Source organism: Lepisosteus oculatus, chromosome 4 (assembly GCF_040954835.1).
Source record: "Lepisosteus oculatus isolate fLepOcu1 chromosome 4, fLepOcu1.hap2, whole genome shotgun sequence".
Lineage (NCBI taxonomy): Eukaryota > Metazoa > Chordata > Actinopteri > Semionotiformes > Lepisosteidae > Lepisosteus > Lepisosteus oculatus.
Genome location: NC_090699.1, coordinates 1,132,207 through 1,148,547, shown reverse-complemented (window position 1 = coordinate 1,148,547; position 16,341 = coordinate 1,132,207). Strand labels below are relative to the sequence as shown.

Below are 16,341 nucleotides of genomic sequence, written 5' to 3'. Positions count from 1 at the left end.
GGCTGGGACAGGAGATCACACACTGTATTATTATTATTGAGAGACAGGCTCACTGTCTGTTCCTCAGGCTGGGACAGGAGATCACACACTGTGTTATTATTATTGAGAGACAGGCTCACTGTCTGTTCCTCAGGCTGGGACAGGAGATCACACACTGTGTTATTATTATTGAGAGACAGGCTCACTGTCTGTTCCTCAGGCTGGGACAGGAGATCACACACTGTATTATTATTATTGAGAGACAGGCTCACTGTCTGTTCCTCAGGCTGGGACAGGAGATCACACACTGTATTATTATTATTGAGAGACAGGCTCACTGTCTGTTCCTCAGGCTGGGACAGGAAATCACACACTGTATTATTATTATTGAGAGACAGGCTCATTGTCTGCTCCTCAGGCTGGGACAGGAGATCACACACTGTATTATTATTATTGAGAGACAGGCTCACTGTCTGTTCCTCAGGCTGGGACAGGAGATCACACACTGTGTTATTATTATTGAGAGACGGGCTCACTGTCTGTTCCTCAGGCTGGGACAGGAGATCACACACTGTATTATTATTATTGAGAGACGGGCTCACTGTCTGTTCCTCAGGCTGGGACAGGAGATCACACACTGTATTATTATTATTGAGAGACGGCTCACTGTCTGTTCCTCAGGCTGGGACAGGAGATCACACACTGTATTATTATTATTGAGAGACGGGCTCACTGTCTGTTCCTCAGGCTGGGACAGGAGATCACACACTGTATTATTATTATTGAGAGACAGGCTCACTGTCTGTTACTCAGGCTGGGACAGGAGATCACACACTGTATTATTATTACTGAGAGACGGGCTCACTGTCTGTTCCTCAGGCTGGGACAGGAGATCACACACTGTATTATTATTATTGAGAGACAGGCTCACTGTCTGTTCCTCAGGCTGGGACAGGAGATCACACACTGTATTATTATTGAGAGACAGGCTCACTGTCTGTTCCTCAGGCTGGGACAGGAGATCACACACTGTATTATTATTACTGAGAGACGGGCTCACTGTCTGTTCCTCAGGCTGGGACAGGAGATCACACACTGTATTATTATTATTGAGAGACAGGCTCACTGTCTGTTCCTCAGGCTGGGACAGGAGATCACACACTGTATTATTATTATTGAGAGACAGGCTCACTGTCTGTTCCTCAGGCTGGGACAGGAGATCACACGACAGGCTCACTGTCTGTTCCTCAGGCTGGGACAGGAGATCACACACTGTATTATTATTATTGAGAGACGGGCTCACTGTCTGTTCCTCAGGCTGGGACAGGAGATCACACACTGTATTATTATTGAGAGACAGGCTCACTGTCTGTTACTCAGGCTGGGACAGGAGATCACACACTGTATTATTATTGAGAGACAGGCTCACTGTCTGTTCCTCAGGCTGGGACAGGAGATCACACACTGTATTATTATTACTGAGAGACGGGCTCACTGTCTGTTCCTCAGGCTGGGACAGGAGATCACACACTGTATTATTATTATTGAGAGACAGGCTCACTGTCTGTTACTCAGGCTGGGACAGGAGATCACACACTGTATTATTATTGAGAGACAGGCTCACTGTCTGTTCCTCAGGCTGGGACAGGAGATCACACACTGTATTATTATTACTGAGAGACAGGCTCACTGTCTGTTCTTCGGGCAGGGACAGGAGATCACACGCTGTATTATTATTATTGAGAGACAGGCTCACTGTCTGTTCCTCAGGCTGGGACAGGAGATCACACACTGTGTTATTATTATTGAGAGACAGGCTCACTGTCTGTTCCTCAGGCTGGGACAGGAGATCACACACTGTATTATTATTATTGAGAGACGGGCTCACTGTCTGTTCCTCAGGCTGGGACAGGAGATCACACACTGTATTATTATTACTGAGAGACAGGCTCACTGTCTGTTCCTCAGGCTGGGACAGGAGATCACACACTGTATTATTATTATTGAGAGACAGGCTCACTGTCTGTTCCTCAGGCTGGGACAGGAGATCACACACTGTATTATTATTACTGAGAGACGGGCTCACTGTCTGTTCCTCAGGCTGGGACAGGAGATCACACACTGTGTTATTATTATTGAGAGACAGGCTCACTGTCTGTTCCTCAGGCTGGGACAGGAGATCACACACTGTGTTATTATTATTGAGAGACAGGCTCACTGTCTGTTCCTCAGGCTGGGACAGGAGATCACACACTGTATTATTATTATTGAGAGACAGGCTCACTGTCTGTTCCTCAGGCTGGGACAGGAGATCACACACTGTATTATTATTATTGAGAGACAGGCTCACTGTCTGTTCCTCAGGCTGGGACAGGAGATCACACACTGTATTATTATTGAGAGACAGGCTCACTGTCTGTTCCTCAGGCTGGGACAGGAGATCACACACTGTATTATTATTACTGAGAGACGGGCTCACTGTCTGTTCCTCAGGCTGGGACAGGAGATCACACACTGTATTATTATTATTGAGAGACAGGCTCACTGTCTGTTCCTCAGGCTGGGACAGGAGATCACACACTGTATTATTATTATTGAGAGACAGGCTCACTGTCTGTTCCTCAGGCTGGGACAGGAGATCACACGACAGGCTCACTGTCTGTTCCTCAGGCTGGGACAGGAGATCACACACTGTATTATTATTATTGAGAGACGGGCTCACTGTCTGTTCCTCAGGCTGGGACAGGAGATCACACACTGTATTATTATTATTGAGAGACGGGCTCACTGTCTGTTCCTCAGGCTGGGACAGGAGATCACACACTGTATTATTATTGAGAGACAGGCTCACTGTCTGTTACTCAGGCTGGGACAGGAGATCACACACTGTATTATTATTGAGAGACAGGCTCACTGTCTGTTCCTCAGGCTGGGACAGGAGATCACACACTGTATTATTATTACTGAGAGACGGGCTCACTGTCTGTTCCTCAGGCTGGGACAGGAGATCACACACTGTATTATTATTATTGAGAGACAGGCTCACTGTCTGTTACTCAGGCTGGGACAGGAGATCACACACTGTATTATTATTGAGAGACAGGCTCACTGTCTGTTCCTCAGGCTGGGACAGGAGATCACACACTGTATTATTATTACTGAGAGACAGGCTCACTGTCTGTTCTTCGGGCAGGGACAGGAGATCACACGCTGTATTATTATTATTGAGAGACAGGCTCACTGTCTGTTCCTCAGGCTGGGACAGGAGATCACACACTGTGTTATTATTATTGAGAGACAGGCTCACTGTCTGTTCCTCAGGCTGGGACAGGAGATCACACACTGTATTATTATTATTGAGAGACGGGCTCACTGTCTGTTCCTCAGGCTGGGACAGGAGATCACACACTGTATTATTATTACTGAGAGACAGGCTCACTGTCTGTTCCTCAGGCTGGGACAGGAGATCACACACTGTATTATTATTATTGAGAGACAGGCTCACTGTCTGTTCCTCAGGCTGGGACAGGAGATCACACACTGTATTATTATTATTGAGAGACAGGCTCACTGTCTGTTCCTCGGGCAGGGACAGGAGATCACACGCTGTATTATTATTATTGAGAGACAGGCTCACTGTCTGTTCCTCAGGCTGGGACAGGAGATCACACACTGTATTATTATTATTATTGAGAGACAGGCTCACTGTTCCACAGGCTGGGACAGGAGATCACACACTGTATTATTATTATTGAGAGACAGGCTCACTGTCTGTTCCTCAGGCTGTGACAGGAAATCACACACTGTATTATTATTGTTAATATTAGAATTGAGGGACACTGTACAGTCAGGGGGCCATCTACAGTCTCTCGTGTGAGGAGTCTGTCTTGTCACAGATCCCAGCCTGCCCTCCAGGAGACACACACACACACACAGGGAGAGCAGCTGGGGGTCAGGCCCTGGCTCACGGGCCCAATGGAGTAGGATTCCTCTGCGGCCGCAGGATTCGAACCAGTAACCCCCAGCCACAGGCACAGATCTTGAGCTCCAGAGCCACCACACCATCCCGCCCCAATACAACGCCTTCCTTCGAGCAGTCAGTGGTACAATCTGGGGTACAGTCTGGGGTTCAGTCTGAGTTATAGTCTGTAATGAAGCAGTGCAGTCTGGGGTACAGTCTGGGGTACAGACTGGGGTACAGTCTGAGGTACAGTCAGGGGTACAGACTGAGGTTCAGTGTGGGGTACAGTCTGGAATACAGTCTGAGGTACAGTCAGGGGTACAGACTGGGGTACAGTCTGAGGTACAGTCAGGGGTACAGTCTGGGGTACAGTCTGGGGTACAGTGTGGGGTACAGACTGGGGTATAGTCAGGGGTACAGACTGGGGTACAGTTGGAGGTACAGTCAGGGGTACAGTCAGGTTGTGGAGTCTTCCCTGGGAGTGCAGGACACACTCTTCAGGACACACCTGGAGAAGACCCTGCAGCCGAAACGCTGTGTTTTCTCTCTTCTCTCCTCAGCAGGATTGTGGGAATGGGAAGGCAGAAGCCAGAAATGTATTTTGGTTCTGTCCTGTTTGCTCGTGGCTATGACTGTGATGAGGCAGCGGAGCACTTTGAGTGACACACTGCTCCAGCTGCGGTGTTCAAGGGAACGTTTCCGCAGGTCCTTCCTCCCGGCATATACCCATGCACATTTTGCACATCTTTTATTGTTTGACAGTGACTATGAGCATATTTTGCTTACTCTATTTATTTGATTTTGTATTGCTGTACTTGTTTTAATTTTCCGTCTAGTCCGATGTCTGTTCTTGCTCGTCTTGGGCTGGGCTGCTGTAACGCCTCAGTTTCCCTTCGGGATCAATAACTCATCTCGTCTAATCTCTCTATTGTAAAAACCTTCTGGACTGATTTGCAAACTTATATAAAAAAGAGGCGAATATTAATCATATTTAAGGAAACAGACGTGATGTTGAACTTCAATCCCATTGGAACTAAACGAAAATATATTTTGTAATTGACGATTATTATACCGGGACGTTATTCTACTCAGGAAGAGTCCTGTGTCTGAACATAGATGTGAGGGCGTATTTGTAGACTGTTTCGAAATGTGAAAACATGAAAGCGGTGCGGACCTTATCTCTATTTACTCTGTTTAAACGATGTTATCGATATGTTTTACGAACTCTTGTTTATACTGTATTTCCTTTTGTTGTTTAAATACAAAAAAGACTGTGGATCGGGGCTCAGACACGATGCTGTAAGATCTGTATCTTTTCCCAGATCGATGAGCACCAATGAGTCTTTTTTACTGGGGTTACTGGTAATCTCTCTTGAGCGGGCCGCGTCGTGCCTCGAGTCTGAGGCGAAAACGTCACTGTTATGATAAGAGCTAAATTTTGTGAGTTTGACATATGTTTGTAAAATATTTTAAAATATTTTATTTAAACACCAGAAATACAAAAAATGAGACAGAATAATGAAATATATACAGAAATAGACACTTCAAAGCCAGAGGAATCCACAGTTGTAAAAACTAAAAATTATACTTATTAGATATATCTTTTACAAAGGTCTGGCACGGCCGGATCGACATGACGTCAATAATCTGCGACTGTTCCCGTTCTTCTCAAAGGAAGGAGGTTACTTCCTCCCTCGGCGGCGCTGTTTATCTACGTCACTTCCTCTTGTTTGCGCATTGTGGCGCTGTAATAATTCACGTCGTGAGCACAGCTGTAAAATAAAGGTAAATAATATTACATATCAGTACTAATGATAAGCACAATCGTACGGAATTCTCATTGGGTCTGTCCTCATGTTTTTTTCTGTTTGGTGCTGTGAAAGTAACTCTGGATAGTAATACTGTTGGAGCTGTGTGATCATCTCCAGTAAATACTGGAGAGATTCAGAAATTAAAGAGACCTACTGTCACTTCAAAGTACACTTGTCTGTTGGGATTACATTCAGATTGTTATTCTGTGGTTAATCATGTTATTGAATCGTTAAATCAGTCAGTGCGTCTGTATTAACCCCTCTTTCTCTCCCAGTGCAGTGTTAATGTACTGGAGTGTCCAGTCAGTGTGTCTGTATGAACCCCTCTCTCTCTCAGTGCAGTGTTAATGTACTGGAGTGTCCAGTCAGTGTGTCTGTATGAACCCCTCTCTCTCAGTGCAGTGTTAATGTACTGGAGTGTCCAGTCAGTGTGTGTGTATTAACCCCTCTCTCTCAGTGCAGTGTTAATGTACTGGAGTGTCCAGTCAGTGTGTGTGTATTAACCCCTCTCTCTCTCAGTGCAGTGTTCATGTACTGGAGTGTCCAGTAAGTGTGTCTGTATTAACCCCTCTCTCTCTCAGTGCAGTGTTAATGTACTGGAGTGTCCAGTCAGTGTGTGTGTATGAACCCCTCTCTCTCTCAGTGCAGTGTTAATGTACTGGAGTGTCCAGTCAGTGTGTCTGTATTAACCCCTCTCTGCCTTATTCCTCTGTCTCCCTCAGGATGTCGAAGCGCAGGGTGATGTTTGAGGATGAGAATGGAGAGTACAGTCTGGAGAATGACCCTCCAAATAAGAAGGTTCAGTACTCTTTCTCAGCAGAAATACCATATGGTTAATACAGTCCTGAGTAGAGACCCTGTCTGGAGGGTATGAGACTGTATGTGAACACAGTACTGAGTGTGACAGTTTCTCGCTCTCTCTGCGGGTGTGTGTCTGTGTGTTTGTCTCTCTCTGCGGGTGTGTGACTGTGTGTCTCTCTCTCTCTGCGGGTGTGTGTCTGTGTGTCTCTCTCTCTCTGCGGGTGTGTGACTGTGTGTCTCTCTCTCTGCGCGGGTGTGTAACTGTGTGTCTCTCTCTTTCTGCGGGTGTGTGACAGTTTTTGTCTCTCTTTCTGCGGGTGTAACAGTGTGTGTGATTCTCTCTCTCCCTGCTGCAGGTGTGTGACAATGTCAGTGGCCCTGGCTCCAGGTTCAAGGGTAAACATTCCCTGGACAGTGATGAGGAGGAAGAGGAAGAGGGACAGAAGTATGACATGCTGGCCAGTGACGATGTGGAGGGTACTGTCTCACTCTGTCGTCGCCGTGTGAGTGCGGCTCACTCTGTCTGCTCTCTCACTCCCCCGCTGTCTCCCCTGTGCAGGCCAGGAATCGGCGACCCTGGACTTTGACGAGGGGGTGCGCATCACGCCCTTTAACCTGGAAGAGGAAATGCAGGAGGGACACTTTGATTCGGAGGGAAACTACTTCCTCAACAAGGAGCAGCAGATTCGAGACAACTGGCTGGACAACATCGACTGGGTGAGACTGGAGCTGGTCACACCACAGCCGGGCCAGACCGTAGCACTGGGTCACACCACAACCGGGCCAGGCCGTAGCACTGGGTCACACTGGAACCAGGCCAGACTATAGCACTGGGTCACACCACAACTGGGCCAGGCCGTAGCACTGGGTCACACCACAGCTGGGCCAGGCAGTAGCACTGGGTCACACTGGAACCAGGCCAGACTATAGCACTGGGTCACACTGGAACCAGGCCAGGCCGTAGCACTGGGTCACACCACAGCTGGGCCAGGCAGTAGCACTGGGTCACACTGGAACCAGGCCAGACTATAGCACTGGGTCACACCACAACCGGGCCAGGCCGTAGCACTGGGTCACACCACAGCTGGGCCAGGCAGTAGCACTGGGTCACACTGGAACCAGGCCAGACTATAGCACTGGGTCACACTGGAACCAGGCCAGGCCGTAGCACTGGGTCACACCACAGCTGGGCCAGGCCGTAGCACTGGGTCACACTGGAACCAGGCCAGACTATAGCACTGGGTCACACCACAACTGGGCCAGGCCGTAGCACTGGGTCACACCACAGCTGGGCCAGGCAGTAGCACTGGGTCACACTGGAACCAGGCCAGACTATAGCACTGGGTCACACTGGAACCAGGCCAGGCCGTAGCACTGGGTCACACCACAGCTGGGCCAGGCAGTAGCACTGGGTCACACTGGAACCAGGCCAGACTATAGCACTGGGTCACACCACAACCGGGCCAGGCCGTAGCACTGGGTCACACCACAGCTGGGCCAGGCAGTAGCACTGGGTCACACTGGAACCAGGCCAGACTATAGCACTGGGTCACACTGGAACCAGGCCAGGCCGTAGCACTGGGTCACACCACAGCTGGGCCAGGCCGTAGCACTGGGTCACACTGGAACCAGGCCAGACTATAGCACTGGGTCACACCACAACTGGGCCAGATCTTAAAACTGGATTATAGCAGGTCAGACTGTAGACCAGGTCACACTGGACCTGGGTGGTACTGGGGGGTGCGTCTTCTGGTGTGAGTGTGTGTCTTCTGCAGGTGAGAGGGGGCGGAGGGACGGGCTCGGTAGGTGTGGGTGTGAGGGGCGGGGTCTGTAGGTGTGGGCGTGAGGGGCGGGGTCTCGTGTGGGCGTGAGGGGCGGGGTCTCGTGTGGGTGTGAGGGGCGGGGTCTCGTGTGGGTGTGAGGGGCGGGGTCTCGTGTGGGCGTGATGGGCGGGGTCTCGTGTGGGCGTTCAGGGGCGGGGTCTTCTGCAGGTGAAGGAGTGGGCTTGTATTCCAATGAGGGTGAAACTCCTCTAGTACACCGTACGTACACGAGAGAGAATCTGGAATGGCGTCAATGACCCTGTCCCTGTCCCTGTCCCTGTCCCCCTCTCCCTCTCCCTCTCCCCCTGTCCCTCTCCCCCTGTCCCTGTCCCCCGTCCCCCTCCCCCTGTCCCTGCCCCTGCCCCTGTCCCTCCTGCCAGGTGAAGATCCGAGAGCGTCCCCCACAGCGCCGCCGGGGGCTGTCGGCCAAGCGCCGGCGCAGAGCGGGCGACGAGGACGAGGCGCAGGAGGAGCTGGAGAGGGAGCAGCGGGCCGGGGAGGGCGGGGGCGGAGGCGAGGGCGAGGGCGGGGGCGCCCCAGACACCAGCGCCGACGCCCCGCCCGACCCCCTGGCCTCCCTCAGCCGCCAGCAGCTGACGCAGGCCGTGGTGGAGCTGCTGCTGCCGGGGGAGACGGTGGCCAGGGCGCTGCGCAGGCTGGGCGGGCTGGGGGCGGGCGGCCGGGACGCCCCGGCGCTTGACCGGCTCACCGCGCTGGCCGACAGGCTGGTGGGCGGCGGCGACTTCGAGATCTACCAGCAGACCTACGAGAGCCTGGCCTACAGGTCGAAGGTCAAAGCCCCGGCGGGCGGCGGGCGGGGCGAGGAAGACGAGGAGGACGAGCAGCTGGACATGTTCGCTGACAAGATTGACGGGACTGAAGGGGAGAAGAGGAAGGAGGAGGAGGAGAGAGAGACAGGTGGGAGAGAGAGAGTGTGTGTGTGTGCGAGAGTGTGCATGAGTGTGTGTGTGAATGTGTCTCTGTGAGTGTATCTAGGTAAGTGTGTAAAAGTGTGTCTGAGTGTGTGTCTCTGAGACTTAGTGTATGTGTTTGAGTGAGTGTGTGTCTGAGTGAGTTTGTGCGATAGTGCATCTGTGAGTGTGAGTGTGAGGGAGTGTGTGCATACTTGTGTGAGTGTGTGTGTGTGTGTTTGAACCTATTTCACTGGTCACGAAGTACTGCACGTGCACCTGACCCCACGTGTTCTGACTGTTCAGAGTTTCCTCTCTGTGTTTCTCTCTCAGTGAGCCAGGAGGTCATGTGGGAGTACAAGTGGGAGAACAAGGAGAACTCAGAGCTGTACGGGCCTTTCAGCAGCCAGCAGATGCAGGTTAATATATCAGTGCAGTGTTAATGTACTGGAGTGTCCAGTCAGTGTGTGTGTATGAACCCCTCTCTCTCTCAGTGCAGTGTTAATGTACTGGAGTGTCCAGTCAGTGTGTGTGTATGAACCCCTCTCTCTCTCAGTGCAGTGTTAATGTACTGGAGTGTCCAGTCAGTGTGTGTGTATTAACCCCTCTCTCTCTCAGTGCAGTGTTAATGTACTGGAGTGTCCAGTCAGTGTGTCTGTATTAACCCCTCTCTCTCTCTCAGTGCAGTGTTAATGTACTGGAGTATGTCCAGTCAGTGTGTCTGTATTAACCCCTCTCTCTCAGTGCAGTGTTAATGTACTGGAGTGTCCAGTCAGTGTGTCTGTATTAACCCCTCTCTCTCTCAGTGCAGTGTTAATGTACTGGAGTGTGTCCAGTCAGTGTGTCTGTATTAACCCCTCTCTCTCTCAGTGCAGTGTTAATGTACTGGAGTGTCCAGTCAGTGTGTCTGTATTAACCCCTCTCTCTCTCAGTGCAGTGTTAATGTCCTGTGTGTAATGTAACCCTGATCTCTCTCTCTCTCAGGACTGGGTTGATCAGGGCTATTTTAAAGAAGGAGTTTATTGCCGGCGAATTGGACATCCCAGTGCACAGTTCTACAACTCTAGGAGACTGGACTTCGAGCTCTATACCTGACATCTGCAACTACACACTCACAGAACCAGGAATATTCTTACACACATACAATGATACACAAATATTCTTACACACATATGCTCCTACACACACATACACTCTTAAACGCACATATACTGATACACTCATAAATACTCCTCCACACACACTATTACACACACAGTCCCATGCACTGACACACTCTTGTGCACATCGACAGCTGACATACAGCTGTTCTCCATGGTGATGTTCTGTATCTGTACAGTTCTGCTCAGTTTGTAATAAAGGAAAGAGGATGACTTTAGATTTAAACATGCAGTTATGTTCATTTTTGTGTATTTTTTACTTTGTATTTTTTTTATTTATAGTGTATATGTGATTTGTATTTCAAGCTCAGTGTGTCTGTACAGAGTGACCACTCCAGTCCAGTGTCTCTGTATGGACACTGACCAGTCCAGCAGAGCTCTGTCTAGTGTGTCTGTACACACACTGACCAGTCCACCACAGTGTGTCTGTACGCAGTGACCAGTCCACCACAGTGTGTCTGTACAGAGTGACCACTCCAGTCCAGTGTCTCTGTATGGACACTGACCAGTCCAGCACAGTGTGTCTGTATGCAGTAACCAGTCCAGTACAGTGTGTCTGTACGCAGTGACCAGTCCACCACAGTGTGTCTGTACGGACACTGACCAGTCCAGCAGAGCTCTGTCTAGTGTGTCTGTACACACACTGACCAGTCCACCACAGTGTCTCTGTACGGACACCGACCAGTCCAGTACAGTGTGTCTGCACGCAGTGACCAGTCCACCACAGTGTGTCTGTACGCAGTGACCAGTCCACCACAGTGTGTCTGTACGGAGAGCGACCAGTCCAGTACAGTGTGTCTTTACGGACACTGACCAGTCCGGCAGAGTTCAGGACAGTGTGTCTCTATCTGTATGATAATTGAACAATTTCTCCTTTTGAATTGACAAATCTCAGTCTCTGCGAAACCAGCCCCGATCGAGCGAGGGCGGCTCCTTGAAGAGCGAACGGTGAAGCTCCAGCCTGCGGACACAAACACCGCTGTCCGTAAGAAGTCAGTGTCGCACAAACTGCGTCACTGCTGCGCCGCACGGCTGCGGCCAATGACCCCTTCAACGTCCAAGTCCCGCCTCAACAGAAACAATCAGATCCCGCCCTCTCGAAGTTTGCGTACTTCTGATTGGGCAGCGCTTCACGTCCTAGTGCGCCGATTGGTAGACTTTCCAAGTTTCTGCGAGGATGAAAGCCCAGCTCCATTTGCTCAGCTCCCATTGGCCTGCCTTCTGAAGGAAACGGCTCCCATTGGCTAGGCCGTTGCTGCCCTACTGCTTCTCATTGGCTGGGCTCTCCGCCAGAGCAGAGGGGCGGGCGCTGGCGGACGAGAGCGAGAGGTGATTGGCCAGCAGCGGGGCCGGAGGCTGGGTTAGGTTGTGCGTGAGAGGCGGCGTAGTGGCGGCGACGGCGGTGCTGGTCTGTTTACGGGTTGGTGGACAAACAGGGGAACAGCGTCGCGGCGCGCAGGTTCGTGTTGTTACTCGCGGGGGGAATCACGCTTTGGAACAGTCTGGGAGAGGAAGCGAGTGTTGTGTCTCTGCAGAAGATGGGCGCAGCCCGAAAAGCCGTGGAGAGGCGCTCGCGCATCTAGGGTTCGGACCCCGACCGGACCCGACCCGACCCGGTGCGCGTGTCCGTGGGCAGGGTCCCAGTACACCCACGGGTGGGCCCGGGCTCCTGACTCGGGCTGGGATTTTGCCGGGTTCGGTGTCTCCCGGACCCGTCCTGCTGCCGCGTCGCGTCAGGAAGCGGAGTTCGGACTGGAAGCGGCTCTCTGACGTCACCCGGAGCCCGCGCGAGAGCGAGGTATGTCGGTTTATTGGTTTGGTATCGATCGATCGATTGATTGGTTAGAAGTGCACACAGCTCCCGTCTCCGGCCCACGCACAGCGCGCCTGTTTCTGGCCGAACCGAGCCTTTGAAGCGCTGCTGCTGATGGGTCTGTGAGTGTGAAGTTATAGATGAGCCAGTCAGTGAGCTGGGCACATGTGTTAGGGGTCACACTGTACCCCTCCAGTCCAGAGATCACTGGTCCAGTCCAGTCTGGGGCACACTGTACCCCTCCAGTCCAGAGATCACTGGTCCAGTCTGGGTCACTCTGTACCCCTCCAGTCCAGTCGGGGTCACACTGTACCCCTCCAGTCCAGAGATCAGTGGTCCAGTCTGGGTCACACTGTACCCCTCCAGTCCAGTCTGGGTCACACTGTACCCCTCCAGTCCAGAGATCACTGGTCCAGTCTGGGGTCACACTGTACCCCTCCAGTCCAGTCTGGGTCACTCTGTACCCCTCCAGTCCAGAGATCACTGGTCCAGTCCAGTCTGGGTCACACTGTCCCCCTCCAGTCCAGAGATCACTGGTCCAGTCTGGGTCACACTGTCCCCCTCCAGTCCAGTCGGGGTCACACTGTACCCCTCCAGTCCAGAGATCACTGGTCCAGTCTGGGTCACTCTGTACCCCTCCAGTCCAGAGATCACTGGTCCAGTCCAGTCTGGGTCACACTGTACCCCTCCAGTCCAGTCTGGGTCACACTGTACCCCTCCGGTCCAGAGATCACTGGTCCAGTCTGGGGTCACACTGTACCCCTCCAGTCCAGTCTGGGTCACACTGTACCCCTCCAGTCCAGAGATCACTGGTCCAGTCTGGGTCACTCTGTACCCCTCCAGTCCAGAGATCACTGGTCCAGTCTGGGTCACTCTGTACTCCTCCAGTCCAGTCTGGGGTCACACTGTACCCCTCCAGTCCAGAGATCACTGGTCCAGTCTGGGTCACTCTGTACTCCTCCAGTCCAGTCTGGGGTCACACTGTACCCCTCCAGTCCAGAGATCACTGGTCCAGTTTGGGTCACTCTGTACTCCTCCAGTCCAGTCTGGGTCACACTGTCCCCCTCCAGTCCAGAGATCACTGGTCCAGTCCAGTCTGGGTCACACTGTACCCCTCCAGTCCAGTCTGGGGCGCACTGTACCCCTCCAGTCCAGAGATCACTGGTCCAGTCTGGGTCACACTGTCCCCCTCCAGTCCAGAGATCACTGGTCCAGTCTGGGTCACACTGTCCCCCTCCAGTCCAGTCTGGGGCACACTGTCCCCCTCCAGTCCAGAGATCACTGGTCCAGTCTGGGTCACACTGTACCCCTCCAGTCCAGAGATCACTGGTCCAGTCCAGTCTGGGTCACACTGTACCCCTCCAGTCCAGAGATCACTGGTCCAGTCTGGGTCACTCTGTACCCCTCCAGATCTGTCTGGGTCACACTGTACCCCTCCAGTCCAGAGATCACTGGTCCAGTCTGGGGCACACTGTCCCCCTCCAGTCCAGAGATCACTGGTCCAGTCTGGGTCACACTGTACCCCTCCAGTCCAGTCTGGGTCACACTGTACCCCTCCAGTCCAGAGATCACTGGTCCAGTCTGGGTCATACTGTACCCCTCCAGTCCAGTCTGGGTCACACTGTACCCTTCCAGTCCAGAGATCACTGGTCCAGTCTGGGGCACACTGTCCCCCTCCAGTCCAGAGATCACTGGTCCAGTCTGGGTCACACTGTACCCCTCCAGATCGGTCTGGGTCACACTGTACCCCTCCAGTCCAGAGATCACTGGTCCAGTCTGGGTCACTCTGTATCCCTCCAGTCCGGTCTGGGTCACACTGTAACCCTCCAGTCCAGAGATCACTGGTCCAGTCTGGGTCACACTGTACCCCTCCAGTCCAGAGATCACTGGTCCAGTCTGGGTCACTCTGTACCCCTCCAGTCCAGTCTGGGTCACTCTGTACCCCTCCAGTCCAGAGATCACTGGTCCAGTCTGGGTCACTCTGTACCCCTCCAGTCCAGTCTGGGTCACTCTGTACCCCTCCAGTCCAGAGATCACTGGTCCAGTCTGGGTCACTCTGTACCCCTCCAGTCCGGTCTGGGTCACACTGTAACCCTCCAGTCCAGAGATCACTGGTCCAGTCTGGGTCACTCTGTACCCCTCCAGTCCGGTCTGGGTCACTCTGTACCCCTCCAGTCCAGAGATCACTGGTCCAGTCTGGGTCACTCTGTACCCCTCCAGTCCAGTCTGGGTCACACTGTACCCCTCCAGTCCAGAGATCACTGGTCCAGTCTGGGTCACTCTGTACCCCTCGTCCAGTCTGGGTCACTCTGTACCCCTCCAGTCCAGAGATCACTGGTCCAGTCTGGGTCACTCTGTACCCCTCCAGTCCAGTCTGGGTCACTCTGTACCCCTCCAGTCCAGTCTGGGTCACTGTACCCCTCCAGTCCAGAGATCACTGGTCCAGTCCAGTCCGGTCTGGGTCACACTGTACCCCTCCAGTCCGGTCTGGGTCACACTGTACCCCTCCAGTCCAGTCTGGGTCACTCTGTACCCCTCCAGTCCAGAGATCATTGGTCCAGTCTGGGTCACTCTGTACCCCTCCAGTCCGGTCTGTTTCTCAGTGTGAAGTGTTGTGTCATTGCAGAGCGGAGCTGTGGAGGAGACGCTGGGGGTCCAGACAGCCTCCTTTAGGCCCCACTGTCTGTTCTATGGAAGGAACATCTGGGGCGTCCTTTCCCCCTCACTGTACCCCCCCTCGCCCAGGAGCCCAGCGCTGCCTGCACCCCTCAGAATCACTGTCACCCAGGTACACTTTCCTGTCTCCTCCGGCTCACTCCTCCAGCTCACCCCTCCTGTCTCCTCCAGCTCACTCCTCCAGCTCACTCCTCCAGCTCACCCCTCCAGCTCACCCCTCCTGTCTCCTCCAGCTCACTCCTCCAGCTCACTCCTCCAGCTCACTCCTCCAGCTCACTCCTCCAGCTCACTCCTCCAGCTCACCCCTCCAGCTCACCCCTCCTGTCTCCTCCAGCTCACTCCTCCAGCTCACCCCTCCTGTCTCCTCCAGCTCACTCCTCCAGCTCACTCCTCCAGCTCACTCCTCCAGCTCACCCCTCCAGCTCACCCCTCCAGCTCACCCCTCCTGTCTCCTCCAGCTCACCCCTCCAGCTCACCCCTCCTGTCTCCTCCAGCTCACCCCTCCAGCTCACCCCTCCAGCTCACCCCTCCAGCTCACCCCTCCAGCTCACCCCTCCAGCTCACTCCTCCTGTCTCCTCCAGCTCACTCCTCCTGTCTCCTCCAGCTCACCCCTCCAGCTCACCCCTCCTGTCTCCTCCAGCTCACTCCTCCTGTCTCCTCCAGCTCACCCCTCCAGCTCACCCCTCCAGCTCACCCCTCCAGCTCACCCCTCCTGTCTCCTCCAGCTCACCCCTCCAGCTCACCCCTCCTGTCCCCTCCAGCTCACTCCTCCAGCTCACCCCTCCAGCTCACTCCTCCTGTCTCCTCCAGCTCACTCCTCCTGTCTCCTCCAGCTCACCCCTCCAGCTCACCCCTCCTGTCTCCTCCAGCTCACTCCTCCTGTCTCCTCCAGCTCACCCCTCCAGCTCACCCCTCCTGTCTCCTCCAGCTCACTCCTCCAGCTCACCCCTCCTGTCTCCTCCAGCTCACTCCTCCAGCTCACCCCTCCTGTCTCCTCCAGCTCACCCCTCCAGCTCACCCCTCCAGCTCACCCCTCCAGCTCACCCCTCCTGTCTCCTCCAGCTCACACCTCCAGCTCACCCCTCCAGCTCACTCCTCCAGCTCACTCCTCCTGTCTCCTCCAGCTCACTCCTCCTGTCTCCTCCAGCTCACTCCTCCTGTCTCCTCCAGCTCACCCCTCCAGCTCACCCCTCCTGTCTCCTCCAGCTCACCCCTCCTGTCTCCTCCAGCTCACCCCTCCAGCTCACCCCTCCTGTCCCCTCCAGCTCACTCCTCCAGCTCACTCCTCCAGCTCACTCCTCCAGCTCACCCCTCCAGCTCACCCCTCCTGTCTCCTCCAGCTCACTCCTCCAGCTCACTCCTCCAGCTCACCCCTCCAGCTCACCCCTCCAGCTCACCCCTCCAG

The 16,341-nt window shown here is 53.5% G+C and overlaps 1 protein-coding gene across 1 annotated transcript; it reads left to right on the top strand.

Moving 5' to 3' along the window:
- The first annotated feature begins 5,616 nt into the window (after nucleotides 1–5,616).
- cd2bp2 (CD2 (cytoplasmic tail) binding protein 2) lies at nucleotides 5,617–10,672 on the top strand. The gene is made up of 7 exons (XM_069188293.1): nucleotides 5,617–5,725; nucleotides 6,474–6,549; nucleotides 6,909–7,029; nucleotides 7,112–7,269; nucleotides 8,756–9,293; nucleotides 9,620–9,705; nucleotides 10,271–10,672. Exons 2-7 carry the CDS (start codon nucleotides 6,475–6,477, stop codon nucleotides 10,379–10,381), a joined length of 1,089 nt encoding a protein of 362 aa, XP_069044394.1. The 5' UTR covers nucleotides 5,617–5,725; nucleotide 6,474; the 3' UTR covers nucleotides 10,382–10,672.
- The last annotated feature ends 5,669 nt before the right edge of the window (nucleotides 10,673–16,341 follow it).

Bases quoted from the DNA above. Each gene is read 5' to 3' on its own strand.
- cd2bp2 (XM_069188293.1), top strand. From the start codon at position 6,475: ATGTCGAAGCGCAGGGTGATGTTTGAGGATGAGAATGGAGAGTACAGT. The intron at 7,030-7,111 runs GTACTGTCTCAC...TCCCCTGTGCAG, and splicing joins GGCCAGTGACGATGTGGAGG to GCCAGGAATCGGCGACCCTG. The intron at 9,706-10,270 runs GTTAATATATCA...TCTCTCTCTCAG, and splicing joins TCAGCAGCCAGCAGATGCAG to GACTGGGTTGATCAGGGCTA.